The sequence below is a fragment of the Tiliqua scincoides genome, chromosome 12 (genome assembly GCF_035046505.1).
Source record: "Tiliqua scincoides isolate rTilSci1 chromosome 12, rTilSci1.hap2, whole genome shotgun sequence".
NCBI lineage: Eukaryota > Metazoa > Chordata > Lepidosauria > Squamata > Scincidae > Tiliqua > Tiliqua scincoides.
In genome coordinates, this window is record NC_089832.1 from 1276804 (window position 1) to 1289437 (window position 12634).

Below are 12634 nucleotides of genomic sequence, written 5' to 3' on the forward strand. Positions count from 1 at the left end.
CGCCCTGCCCCCCGCGAAGCCCCGCCCCTTCAGGAGTTCTCGCTGGCTCCCTCGCCTGCCTGCAGAGGGCGACGGAGCGCGCCTGCCTGGAGGAGGGAGTCGGTGGCGTAGCTAGAGGGGTGCAAAGCACTAAGTTTGGGGGAGCCTTCCCCTCGGGGCCATTCCCGGTGGAGGGCCTGAAGGGAGGGCCCCTTGCATGCCTGGGGCCGTCCGCGAAGCCCCTCAGAGCCCGGAGCCCCTCAGGCCCTTCGCCCGGCCTGTGTGACCTACGGAACCCCTTGCCACAGGACAGGACGGGCACCGGCCTGCCTGGCGCCCTGGAAGGGGCTGGAGAGGCTGATGGGGGAGGCCGTCTGGGGGCAGTCCTGGGGGAGGAGCCGGGGTGGGCGCCAGGGCAGCGGTCTGTGGCCTTGTGTGCTCCCATAGACAGCTGGTGCTCCTCCTTCTTTGATCTGCGCTCCCTGAACAGCCACCTGCTCACCCCAGATCCCCACCCAGCTCCCCTGGATAGAGCTGGGGGTCAAACATGTCTGGGCATAGCACTTATGTACAAAGACACACAGGTGTTTCTGTGCCACCCTTCTCTGTTTGCTGCACAGCATTCAAGGCGGTCGAGGCAGGCAGGCTGATCTCAACCACCTTTTTCCAAAGGGGTTTTTACAGTCTGTTCTGTGGAAAAGACTTGCAGAGCCCTCAGTTCACCAGATGCTCCCTTCACGGTGTGCTTCTCTCTTCCAGCTGTGCAGCATCGAGCTTCCACAGACAACCATCCTCAAAGCTGTTCTTTTCTGGCCAACCCACCTTCTCAAGCACTCCCCCGCTCTCCCAGTGTGATGGTTCATCAACTCAGCAGCGACTCTGATCTGCCGCAACAGGTATCAGCAACTTATCAGCCTGGCATTCCAGCCCCCACCTCCCCCCCCACTGCCTCAGTAGTTTCATGTGGATATTAAATTGCACCCGGGGGGGGGGAGACATAAGGTGGCGCCCAGAGGTCTGTGGTGCCCCAGAAGCCAAGAGTCAAAACAACAATCAAGAGTTCCCTCAACAGCTAGATGTGTTTGTTTCTGATGAGTAAAATAGGATTACCACCTAAGTCTTCTCAACAGAATGGGCTTATTTCTGGGTAAGGTAAATAACACCATTTTCCTTCACCTCTGCTAATACCCCTTTCTGGGATGTATCCTCCTGGAAGGACTGGAGTCACTGCAAAGCTCTGTCCCTCAGCCCCAACTCGGTCAAGGAACCCAGAAGGGACATCATGGTTGATGCTATCAAATCCATCGACAGATTGCTGCATCCCTCCCAACTTGTCCTCCACCCCAGCCCACCACAAGGCATCTTCTTTCTCCTGCTACGTGAAGCACTCCTGGGCTGGGTCACTACCTCAGGAGCCCAGCTGATAAAGATCACGAGCAGCCCTGCAGCCACAAATATTTTTCTCTTATCAAGCAAGCACAAAATGTAGGCATTATTTTTGTATAATGGATCTGTTCTGGCCCACCATAAGGGCAAGACTGAGAGATGTGGCCCTGGTAGTGACAACTGGGGGACCCCTGCCAGAAGGTCTTGCTTGCTGAGAGGTGATGAGCCTGCTATCAAGGACTTATCCCAAGCCTGTGTCTCAAGCACAAGCAACAGCTAGAAAGTAGAGTGAGGGCTTTTGGAGGACTGAGTGGCACCTCCAGATTTGGTGGAGGAAGTGCCTCATTTGCATGGATTGGTGTATATATGCACTACTTCTGCATTTTTTAGGAGACCTGCTGAACAGAGAGAGAGTTTTCTTGATTGAACAGGCCCCTTGTTCTGTCGTTCTCCCAAGAGTGAATCCTTGGACTGGCTCTGTGCTGCAGACTCTCGATGTTGCATGGTTGGCACTGTACAGGCGACTACAATGAGGGGGGAGTTTCTTTTGCCAGCAGCCCCATGTAAGTAGAGCACACTTCGTTCCTGGGCATTCAAAAATATGAGTTTAGATGCATCTTCTAGATTGCAGCAGGTGAAGCCTTTCCTGTCGCTTTCCTCTTCATGCCACGTCAAACTCTGCCTCCTTCACTTCTGTGCGCTGGGCTGCCCTTGAAGGATCAAGAGCAAATGCCTGGGGAAGAAGGGGCAAACCTACCCATCACCTAGAGGAAATGTGGCATAAGCATTTCATTGTGCAGGTGAGAGAGAACCTGCCAGCACAGTCTTTGTTTCCCTTTCAGGCTTTCATGTTTCATTTGTCTCCCAAGGCCAGCCATAGCCAAGTAGCTTCTAGGCAGGATATTCGGCATTCCTTGAGCAGTTCATATTGGTGTCATTCCTTGCAAGCACAGAAAAACAGCCCTCTTAGCCAGGATGTGAGCTGATCTGCCAGATCCACCAAGAATGGACTGGCTTCATCCTCTCCTGCCTTCCAGTGTCTGACTTTGGTTCTCTTTCCATCAGGGGGCCTTGACCTGAGTTTGTCCGAGGAAGCTGGAGGGACAGTTCCCAAAAACATGCATTCCAGTGAGGGCTGGAATTGGACAACTCAGCAGAGTGCCCCATGGAATGGTGGGGGAAAAGAGCAGCATTATAGGAGAGCATCTTTCCAGAAGGAGCCCCAAAGAGTATATCCCAGGGTGTGGTCTGAAGGCACCTGCTGCAGCAAGACTCCTAAAGCCGCTCTGAAGCTGGTCAGTGTCTGGATGGAGAACTGTGAGGACCCCACGTGAGCCATCTTGAGTTATGTGATGGAAGGACGGTGGGATGAACGGAGCTTCGTTTGAGGCCTTGTGTAGTTGTCCAGAAACAACTGCAGCACAGAGGAGAAAAGTCTCACCTTGCATGCAGTGCCTCCGGCTGAAGCGGGCCTCTCAGGGCAGCCTCCGGTGCCATATCTGCTTGCCAGAACAAAACAGCCTGGAAGGACTTGAGGGCAAACCTTAGAGCCCTCCTCTGATGAGAGGGGCAGGGCAAGATTTACACTGACTGCATAAGAACGTCAGGCGAGCCCAGCTGGATCAGTTGCAGGAGAGCCCAGCTTGCCCAGCATCCTGTTTCGCCCATGGACTAAGGAGGAAGCTCATGAGGGCTTGAAGGAAAAGCCTCCGTAGATGCTGGTAGACTTGTCCCCTAGCTCCCTGAGTAATAATTCCCTTTAAAAGCTGTCTGAACCAGCAGCCGTGGCTGTATCCTGTGGCAGCGAGGTTGGTAGTGTCTCCCTGCCTTGCAGGAGAAGCTACTCCTTGCCTGTTCAGAGCTGACCCCTCCCATGGGGTGACCCCCCACATGATGAGGGAGGAAGCTCCTTTCCCTTGCCTCTCTCTGTGCACCAGTTTTATAAAGCTCCTGCTGCTCCTGCTCCTGTAGTGGTCCTTTTCTAACCTCGGACGTTTTAGCCCTTTCCAGGCAGAGGAGGTGCTTCGGTGCCCTGGTCCCTTTAGATGGGTCTTTTTCTGCAACCCAAGGGATTCCTTGCAGCTGCCTCAAGGCACGTGGGTGAAGGGCAAGGACTGGTAGTGTCAGCCCTCCCTTGAAACTGCTCAGTCCAAAGGCCTTTTATCCGGAACCTGGCATGTTTGCAGGATCAACCATAATGAACAGGCAGTGCAAGCACATGCTGGGCCCGCAAGGGAGTGGAATGGGCAGGATCTATTGTCCCTGCATTTTGCTCGCACCTAAGTTAGGACTGTAGGGCTGGACCTTCCAGTGGCCTCCCCACCCCTGGTTTCAGCCCCTCAGCCTTGTGCAGAGTGAGGAGCCGGGGCTTTCCACAGGAAGACATGACAGGCGGAAAGAGCGTTTCTGGGCCCGTAGCAGCTGAGGCGCTTCAAAGCCACATCCCTCCTGCTCAGCCTGCCCGAGCAGGCACCTGACATGCTCGCCCAGCTTGGCCTGCTCAGAGCATCAATGGAGGTCTGGGGGGGTGCCAGGATGCTGCTTGCGCTTCTCCTGTTCTCAGGGCCACGTGAGCGAACGGCAGCCAGCCCCACGTCTGGAGGTAACCTTTTGGGGGAGGGGGGAATTTGTTGAGCTGCAAAGAAGAAGTCTCCAGGTGCCTGCCATTCCTGGCTTCAGAGCTCCTGCCTTCTCTGCAGTCCTGTTGGAGTTGGTTGCTTTCATGAGGGCTTCCCAGAGGGATCCAGCTGGCTGCTATAGGACTGATGGACCCCCAGCATGGATCTTCTTTATATCCTGGTTGGCCATGAGAGAGAGGAACTGAACCTCTGCCTCTGGGGCAGAGTGCTGGGGAGGAGCCGTGGGAAGAGGGTGCTGTGGCTTACCACAGCAGCTCAAGAAAAGAGAGCACCATCTTCTGCTTTGAGGGCTGGAGGAGAGGTAAAGGGGTGATAGGCAGAGCATGCCTTCAGGTGGGGCCCCAAGGGCTCCTCCAGCCACCGTGGGCCCTCTCTCGCAGGTGTCAAGTGCATCTACTACAACGAGGAGTACCTGATCTGTGATTGGGCCATCAAAGGGAAGCCGGCGGTCAACTATTCATTGTACTACTGGTGAGTCCCCTGTACCCCCCACCCTTGCAGTCCCCATCCATCAGGATTGCTCCCTTTCAGTCTCCTGCCCCAGGGACGAGGCTCCTTGAACCATGGGGCAGAATTCTCTCTCTTCTGCTCAGTCCAGATTTGTAGCTTTTTTTTCAAACTTATTTAAAGTGCCAACGCAGCAAAGCTCTGCTGAGGATTTCCTGGGCTCTAGCTGGGCTCTACTAGCTGGCATTTTTGTCACCATTTTTTGCTACATGTTGAGCATGGCTGGATGGCGGGGGGTGGGTGGGATTACTCTTGTCAGTTGCGCTTTGAATGGCTACATAGAAAGAAAAAGAAAAAGTGAAAATCAGTCATTTATACCTCCTCACCAGCTGGAACAGGAGCTGATATTAAGGGACAACTGAGAAAGGCAACCAACTGGCCCTTAGTTGTGGTCAACAGGAAGTAAAACAAAGAGCAGAATCAGCAAAGAAGACACTTTGTACAAAATGTTGGAGAGAGCCTTTGAATGGGACTTACTTCTGAGTAAACACTGTAGAAGGATCTTGGCCAAGGGGAAGGGCTTTGCTGGCAACATGATGCTGTGTCTGGTGGAATTCTGTTTCCAACTGCTCAGAGGAAAGAGATATTTCAGCAGTGCCAAAGGGCTCTAGCATTGAATGCACCCTGGTGGCTCTTTGGAAACAGTGGTTCCCATAGGACAAAGCTGCCTGATGGGGTCCCAGGACAGTAACAGTGGCTCCTTGTTCCTCTTTCAAAGGTGCACAGTGTGGGAGAACTCACCTGCCCTCTCCTCTTTGCTTAGGTACTCTGGTAGCGGCAACTCTCCCATCACAGAATGCAAGCGTTACCTCCAAACCGATGATGGTATCAACACAGGATGCCGACTTGATGGCGGGGAGATCGAAACTTGTTGTTCCTTCAACGTTTACGTCAATGCCAGTCACACGAACCCCATTCCTATTCAGCTTGGCCTACTGCAACATCTTGGTATGGAGTTACTGCTGGTGCACCGAACTACCAGTGTGCTGCATTCACAAAAAGGACACTCAAGAAAAAGGATGCCAGAATTCCCCCTTCCCTTGCCCACTGGCACCTACAGCCCTAGCTGCCTGCTCCCGTTTGCTCTGCAGGATCCCAGCCCTTTGCTCCCAGTGGAGGCCCCAAATAGGCTGCCTTGTGTCTGGCCCTTCTTAGCTCCTGCGTTAGATCAGGCCTTGGCCACAGAGAACAACATTAAAGGGGGCCAAGGCAGCAGCACCCCGGGTTGGTGGCTCCCCCTCCTGGAGACGCAGCTTCACAGCCAGTCGAAAGCCCAGACTCCGTGACTAGCCCTGGCAGGTTCACAGCATGCAAAGTGAAATCAGAGCAAGAAAACAAGTGTCACTGGTGAAAGGCTCTTGGTTCTGAAGAGGGGACTGGAGAAGGGTGGGACCTGCTCCCACTCAGTTTCCCACCAAGCTCTTTTTTTCTCTTGCAGTGAAACCAGATCCGCCCATAAACTTCACTGTCCAGAACAAAAGTGACAACCAGCTAGAGCTGACCTGGAGCACGACATACCACCCCCCTCACTGCTTGGCCCATGCTGTCAAGTACCGCACCAACAAGGACTCTGAATGGACGGTACTGGGTCCCTCTCTGTAGCATTGGCACACTGAGAACAGTTTGGGGGTGGATGGGGGTGATCAGCAAGGGGGAAACAAGCCCACTCCAGGAGCTCCTGCGCTGCCTCTGTGCTCTGGCTCCCTCTCCCAGCAGAGCCCAGGGAAGATGCATGGACCTGACCCCCCCAACCTATGGGGGGGAGCACCAGGCCAGCTGGTGAAAGGCAAAATAGAGCTGCTGCTTTCTTCTCCATTGCGCAGAATGACGTTTTCCCCAAATTGCCTTGCAGGAGCAGATAGTACCTGGGATGAAGTTCAACATACCCAGTGTGGATCCTAAGAAATTCTACACTTTCTACGTCCGCAGTAAGGTCAATCAGAACTGCGGGACCACCAAGCTTTGGAGTGAGATGACTGGCCCTATCTATTGGGGGGAAAAGACCACCGATGGTACGGAAGGCCTTTCTTGGCGGGCACAAGGGGAGTGCTACAGTCCCCTTCCCAAAGGTCACTGCTAGAGTCAGGGTGACGGAGCCTTCCGCTTGTAGTCAAGGCCAGGTAGCTGTGCCTTTTTTCACCTCCCTCAGCCGTACGCGCCGGGTTTGGCATAATTCAGAAATATTTCACTGCCATCTCAGGGAAGGCTCTTGTCACCAAAGTGAGCCTGCAGGAACTACCCGCAGTGGTGTCCAGGGAGGGGCATGGTGCAGGATGGGTGCAAATGGAAGGCGGGGTGGATGGGGCACATTTTGACCCTAGGGCTGCCGGTGCCTGCATCAGGTTTGCTGGGCGATCATCCACCACACTTGCAATGTCCGTTGCTGGTTTCCAGAGGTCCTGGAAGTGAGATGGGCTGAGGCAGGAGGCCAGAACTAGCGGGGGAGATGGAGTTGCTGCCCCAGCACTTAGCAGCCGGAGGTGGAGCGTTTGGGAGAGTGCCTGATGCTCTCCCCCTTCCTAGAACGCTTCACAGCCCTGATCCAAAGTGCAGGTGGGACTTGCCTCCTCTTCCCAAGGAGGCCGGATACTGCTGCATCATCTCAAGCTTTGACTCAGACTTGTCCTTGCCACTGCTGTTTGACATCCTGGAAGTGGCGATAGAGGGCTGGAGATCCCCACAAGGCCACTTTTGAAGCCTGCTCAGAAGTGCTCTGTGATTTTCCCTGAGGTCTCAGGTTACTACTGGGAGCAGACACAGGGTCCTTCTCACATGTCTCACTGGGTTTGAGGTCCAAGGACTGGCTGGTTCAGCCCTGATTTGCCTCCACCCCCTTTCCCCCAACTGCAGAGCAACAGCAACTCTGTTTTACATCAGCATTGTGCAGCAAGATCCGGGTGTGTGTGTGTGAATGTCAGAAAGGGGAGAGAGCAGTCTGGGTCTGTGGGCAGAGGATGGACTCTTTGGACGGTTTGGAAAGAGCTCAGAAGGGTTGCAGATCAGGACAGCCCATGGCAAGCAAAAACAGCAGGAGAGGACCTTTAGAGGTGTGAAGCCTGCTGAGCTCAGCTCCTCTTGCTTCTGATTCCACCGAGGTGCATTGTTGTCTGCTCAGCAGGTCACCAGGAGCAAGAAGCGAGCAGTACAGATATTCAACCACTCCCGCCATTTGCAGATTTTGAAATAAATGGAAGTGTAATTCAGGATTGGATGTTGCTTCTTCCATGGGGAAGAGAAAAGAAGAGAGAACTTTCTGGGGGGGTGTCAGGTTCTCCTGAGCCCCACCTTGGCTATGTGCCAAATATTGAGCTAAGTCATTTCTAGGAATCCTTGAGGAGGTGAGGAGAACCAGCAGATGCTATCTGAATCTCTCAGCAGTTCCTTCTCAGGAATACACACCATTGCCCCCTCCTGGTTGCTGTGGGACATGCAATTTCAAAAGGAGATGTACAGTACTGTACTTGCAACCCTTGGACATGATGCCTGCCTGTGTGTTGACAGTCAGGATGTGAGCATCTGTTGCACTGGTTGATTCCTGCTTGCAGGCACCCCCTGAGACAATGGGAAACCACCAGTCACTCTCAAAGCAAGCTCTGAGACTGGAGGGTGATGTTCCCTCCAGATGTTCTGAACTTCCACCAGCAAAGGAGGGGACGTCTGTTGGGACTAGACTGCTACAGGACTGGGGAGCTGGTGGGAGCCCAGCTGGTTCCCCTGCGCGCATTCCCTCTTGCCATGGGGTGCTTCTGCTTGGATGGACAGAGTGGATAGGGAGATGCTGTTTACACTCTCAAGTAACACCAGAACCAGGGTACAGCCACTAAAATTGAGTGTTGGGAGAGTTAGGACAGGCAAGAGAAAATATTTCTTTACTCAGCGTGTGGTTGGTCTGTGGAACTCCTTGCCACAGGATGTGGTGATGGCGTTTGGCCTGGACACCTTTAAAAGGGGATTGGACAAGTTTCTGGAGGAAAAATCCATTACAGGGTACAAGCCATGATGTGTATGCGCAACCTCCTGATTTTAGAAATGGGCTATGTCAGAATGCCAGATGCAAGGGAGGGCACCAGGATGAGGTCTCTTGTTATCTGGTGTGCTCCGTGGGGCATTTGGTGGGCCGCTGTGAGATACAGGAAGCTGGACTAGATGGGCCTATGGCCTGATCCAGTGGGGCTGTTCTTATGGCTCTGGTGCTTTCTGCTCTCCTTACTTGAAGAGGGGCCAGAGAGAGGATTTTGGACTGTGTTAAATGAACTGGTGAGAACAAAGTCCGGGGCGTGAAGAACCTCGCAGGAGAGATTTGGATGAGAGCTCAGGAGCAGAACTGCACTACAGCTTTGATGTTACTCTGAGGGGTTATTTAGCATAGTACAAGAAGGAGCTGAACAGGACGCAAAAGCTTGTGGTCCCTCCCCAAGCTGTCTTCACAGCTCGTTGGGGGACAGGCCAGAGATGGGGAGAAGCCCTGTGGGTGGCTTATCCTGGCTTGCTCTGGTTTTCTCCCTGCAGGCAGTGCCTGGTTCTGGATCCGAAATGTGTTGTTCCCCATTGGCTCTTTTGTGCTCCTGCTGGCATTCCTCGTGCTCCTGATGCGGATGGAAAGGTGAGCCGGGCAGCCTGGCCAGCCCAGGAACCAGCTTTGCTCCAGGACTGCTCTGTGGCTCAAGACCAATCTCAATTAGGAGCTGGAAGTGAGAGGCAGCCAACTCCCACGCAGCCTGCAGGGTGTCCCATCAATGAGACCAGGCACTCCCCACGCTCTCCCCTCACTCAGTCTTGTCTGCAGTATCTGAAACATCACAGAGTTATGAGACAAAAGAATGTTCGTAGCCAAAGTTTGTAGACCAGGAAGGGAAAGACTTCAGGGTGGAGGCTCCTGTTTCATACTTTTCCAGTCACCCCAAGGGCTACCAGCCAGAGCCAGTACAGAGAGCGGTTGCGAAGGTCTTGGGGTGGGTCAAGCCCCTGCAGATTTGCTGCCAATCACCCAGGTTCTGAGCTGCCTTCTGACTCCCCCTCCTCGTAGGCATCTTTTGTCACAAGAACTGCAGGTGTCTCCAAGGCTATTTTTGCAGAGTTGTGGCCAGGAGGGAAGGGGAATCCTGATTTCAGAAGTTCAGGGTTGTCCTGAACAGCCTGGGAACTGACTCCATTGCTCACCATCTTGGGCAATCAGCATCACGAACAGAGGATACCTAGGACTACGGAAGGGAAACAGTTTAGTTTTGTAGTGTGAGAGCCCTTCCAAAGGCTTTTTTTTTTTTAAAGCATCAAAAGTAGATCTCTAAGAACACTCACTGCAAAAATTAAAATGCATTTAGGGTGGTCTTTCTGCAGGCCAGATGGTGTTTCACAGGAACCTCCCCCCCCCCCACAAGTGGTCACCAAAGAGCAGCAAGTTCACAGCCCACTGCAGCTCACAGCAGGGTAGTGTGATCATCTTGTGGCTCAGCCAGCCTGATTTTTCAGTACACCATGAGGTCAATTTTTCCACAGCCCTCCCATCTTCGTGGACTGAAAACCGATCTGGCCTTGTGACCAGTGCAGCTCACAACTTGGCTGAATGGCCAGGACGGAGTTTTGTGAGAGAGCCTGACACAGTGACTCTTCGGAATGATCAATAATGCAGCCTCATTACATGTCGGGCTCTCCAGGGAAGGCTCCCTCTTCCCTTCGCCTCGGCCTTTCCAATCTGGCTGCTCCAGCTAGAGGCTTCCAGATAGTTTTTGGCAAAGAAGCCCACCCCAACCTATTTTCCCTCCCCACAGGGTGTGGCTGGTCTTGATGCCCAGAATCCCCAACCCCAGCAAAAGGTTTGAGGACCTCTTCACTGCCTACCAGGGCAACTTCTCGGTAAGAAGCCTGACTTGCAGCATTGTGCCTTCTCTGCTGTGCTGGGTGTGTGTGTGTGTGTTGTGTGTGTGTGCGTGCATGCGTGCGTGCGTGCGAGCGCGCATGCCTCACAGAAGTCCTTCCCAATGTGTTTTGTTCCTCAGGAGTGGGCCGGAGTCTCCAAGGATGCTGTGGAGAGTTTTAAGCCCAACTACCGCGAGAGCATCTGCCGTGTCAGTGAACTGCTTCCTGGTGGGGGCTACTTGCCCGTCAGTAATGACGCCGCGGGCAAGGCAGGCTGGGTGCCCGGGGGCTCCACAGACCACATCCCCAAGATCAGCCCTGAGTAGTGCCTGCAGAACAACTACTGGCGAGTGTGAACACTCCCAGGTGAGAAGCTGGTGATACTTCTGCCAGTTATTTGGCCACCCTTTCCTGGGCACGGCGTTCTCCACCCCTCTCCCATGCGGTGGCTCCATGGGTAGCTCCCCCAAGGTTCCTTGGGGCCTGCAGCCTTCTAGAGGATCAGATGTCTGTCCTTCTGCACTGATGGCTCTTCCCCCCTCTCTCTTAAGCCCCTTTGCTCTCTTCACAGGCACCCACAGCCCTTTGCCTCCCTGCTTTGTGTGGCCATTGTGCCATCTTCTCTCATGATTCTGTGGGAACGCTCATTATGTATGTCCCAATAAAAGACCTATGTATTTTACCTTTCTGTTCTCTGGCTCAACAAGTGGTCTCCCACTCAACAAGTGGGAAACCCTGGCCTCTGAGCGGCCTGCTTGGAGGCAGGCTGTGCAGCATGGCCTTTCCCAGTTTGAAGAGACACTTGGCCAACAGTCTGAGGCAAAGAGGCAAAGAAGGAAGGCCCATAGCCAGGGAGACAGGCCAGGGACAGACTGCACTTGCTCCCGGTGTGGAAGGGATTGTCACTCCCAGATTGGCCTTTTCAGCCACACTAGACGCTGTTCCAGAACCACCATTCAGAGCGCGATACTAGAGTCTTTTGAGACTGAAGGTTGCCAACATGTATGGTCTCTGGCTATTGTTGGCTCTGGGCCTGTTCATCTGGCCAGTGAGGAGGCGATTAGGGTGAGGAAGTCTCATCCTCCCACTCACACTGAGCAAGTGGGAGTCACAGGTGGCAGCTTGGGGAGGGGCTAGCTGAAGAGACTCAAATAGACCAAGGAGCCAGGCTGGAGCCTGAAGCCCCATCAGGCCCAGTGGAACCCATGGCTGCTCCTGCAAGCTGCTCCTGCTGGGTTGAAAATCACAGTAATTTCCCCACCTTTCACAGCAGAGGTGCAGTGGTTAAGGCGAGAACAGGCCAGCAGCCCCCCTCTTTTTGCAGGCTACCCAATTGAGACCACCAGTGCCTCAGGCACAGGACCCCACCTTGCTCTGAGTCAGGCCAGTGGTCTGTCTAATGCAGGTAGCAGATTTCCAGCACAGGGAGTGAGAGGGCTTTCCCATCATCTGCTCCCCTATCCTTTTTTTCAGCTGGAGCTGGGGGTCTACTGCATACACACTGCATGTGCTCTGCTGCTGAGCTCACCTTACAGTGTCAGGGCTTTAATTACTGCTGGCCCCCAGGTAGGCCTTGGACAGGTGGCCCGCTGTTGGCTGAGTTTGATGGAAGGGAACATTTTTGGATTCATAGGACTAAGGGGTGGCCAGTTGTGACCTCTCCCCACACCCAGCTCCACTCAGGGCCGAGCTGCTGCATCCAACCACACTATCCTTCTGATGCTTGCCCTACCCTGCACACTACCCTTGTGCCCTCTCCCCGCAGAATTCAGGTCAACCTCTGTAGCACCATCCAGAGTCGAATGCCATTCTAATCTCTTTTGACTTTCATCAGACATGCTGTGCACCCATCCAGGAAGCATCCCGGGAATTTGGCACCACAAGGAAGAGTTTTCTGTATTCGCACAACTTTCTCTTTGTGTTATTTTAAGACTTTCGTGATCTTTTAATCACTTTTTCATGGCAAAGTCCACTTCTCAGTTTGCATGGAGTCTATTGAGAAGTGCAGGTTGGCTTCTCTGTGGCCATCTTCCTTTCAACCCTTGGAACTTGAAGCCTGGCCACAACTCCTATGGTTTAGTGCAACCTCAAACAAAAAATGGGTCGTCCGCCAGGTGTTTTTTGCCATGTTTGCAGTGTAGGCCTGTGCAATTGTACTCTGAAATAAGTTCCACTACATTTGAAGGAACTTGCACCCAGATAGTTCTGTGGTGGGTTGCAGTCCTAAGACTACCAAACCCATTTTGCATCAGAACCACGAGGAAAGC

The 12634-nt window shown here is 53.6% G+C and overlaps 1 protein-coding gene and 1 long non-coding RNA gene across 2 annotated transcripts; both read left to right on the forward strand.

The window, feature by feature from the left end:
* The first annotated feature begins 445 nt into the window (after nt 1-445).
* Nucleotides 446-3332, forward strand: LOC136663258 (uncharacterized). Its single transcript, XR_010795023.1, has 3 exons — nt 446-875; nt 1756-1928; nt 2431-3332. It is a non-coding gene; the product is annotated as an uncharacterized lncRNA (long non-coding RNA).
* Nucleotides 3333-3704: 372 nt separating this feature from the next.
* IL2RG (interleukin 2 receptor subunit gamma) lies at nt 3705-11049 on the forward strand. Its single transcript, XM_066640114.1, has 8 exons — nt 3705-3967; nt 4385-4475; nt 5275-5459; nt 5950-6092; nt 6364-6523; nt 9021-9114; nt 10280-10364; nt 10508-11049. The coding sequence occupies exons 1-8, from the start codon at nt 3844-3846 to the stop codon at nt 10691-10693; spliced, it is 1068 nt and encodes a 355-aa protein (XP_066496211.1). The 5' UTR covers nt 3705-3843; the 3' UTR covers nt 10694-11049.
* The last annotated feature ends 1585 nt before the right edge of the window (nt 11050-12634 follow it).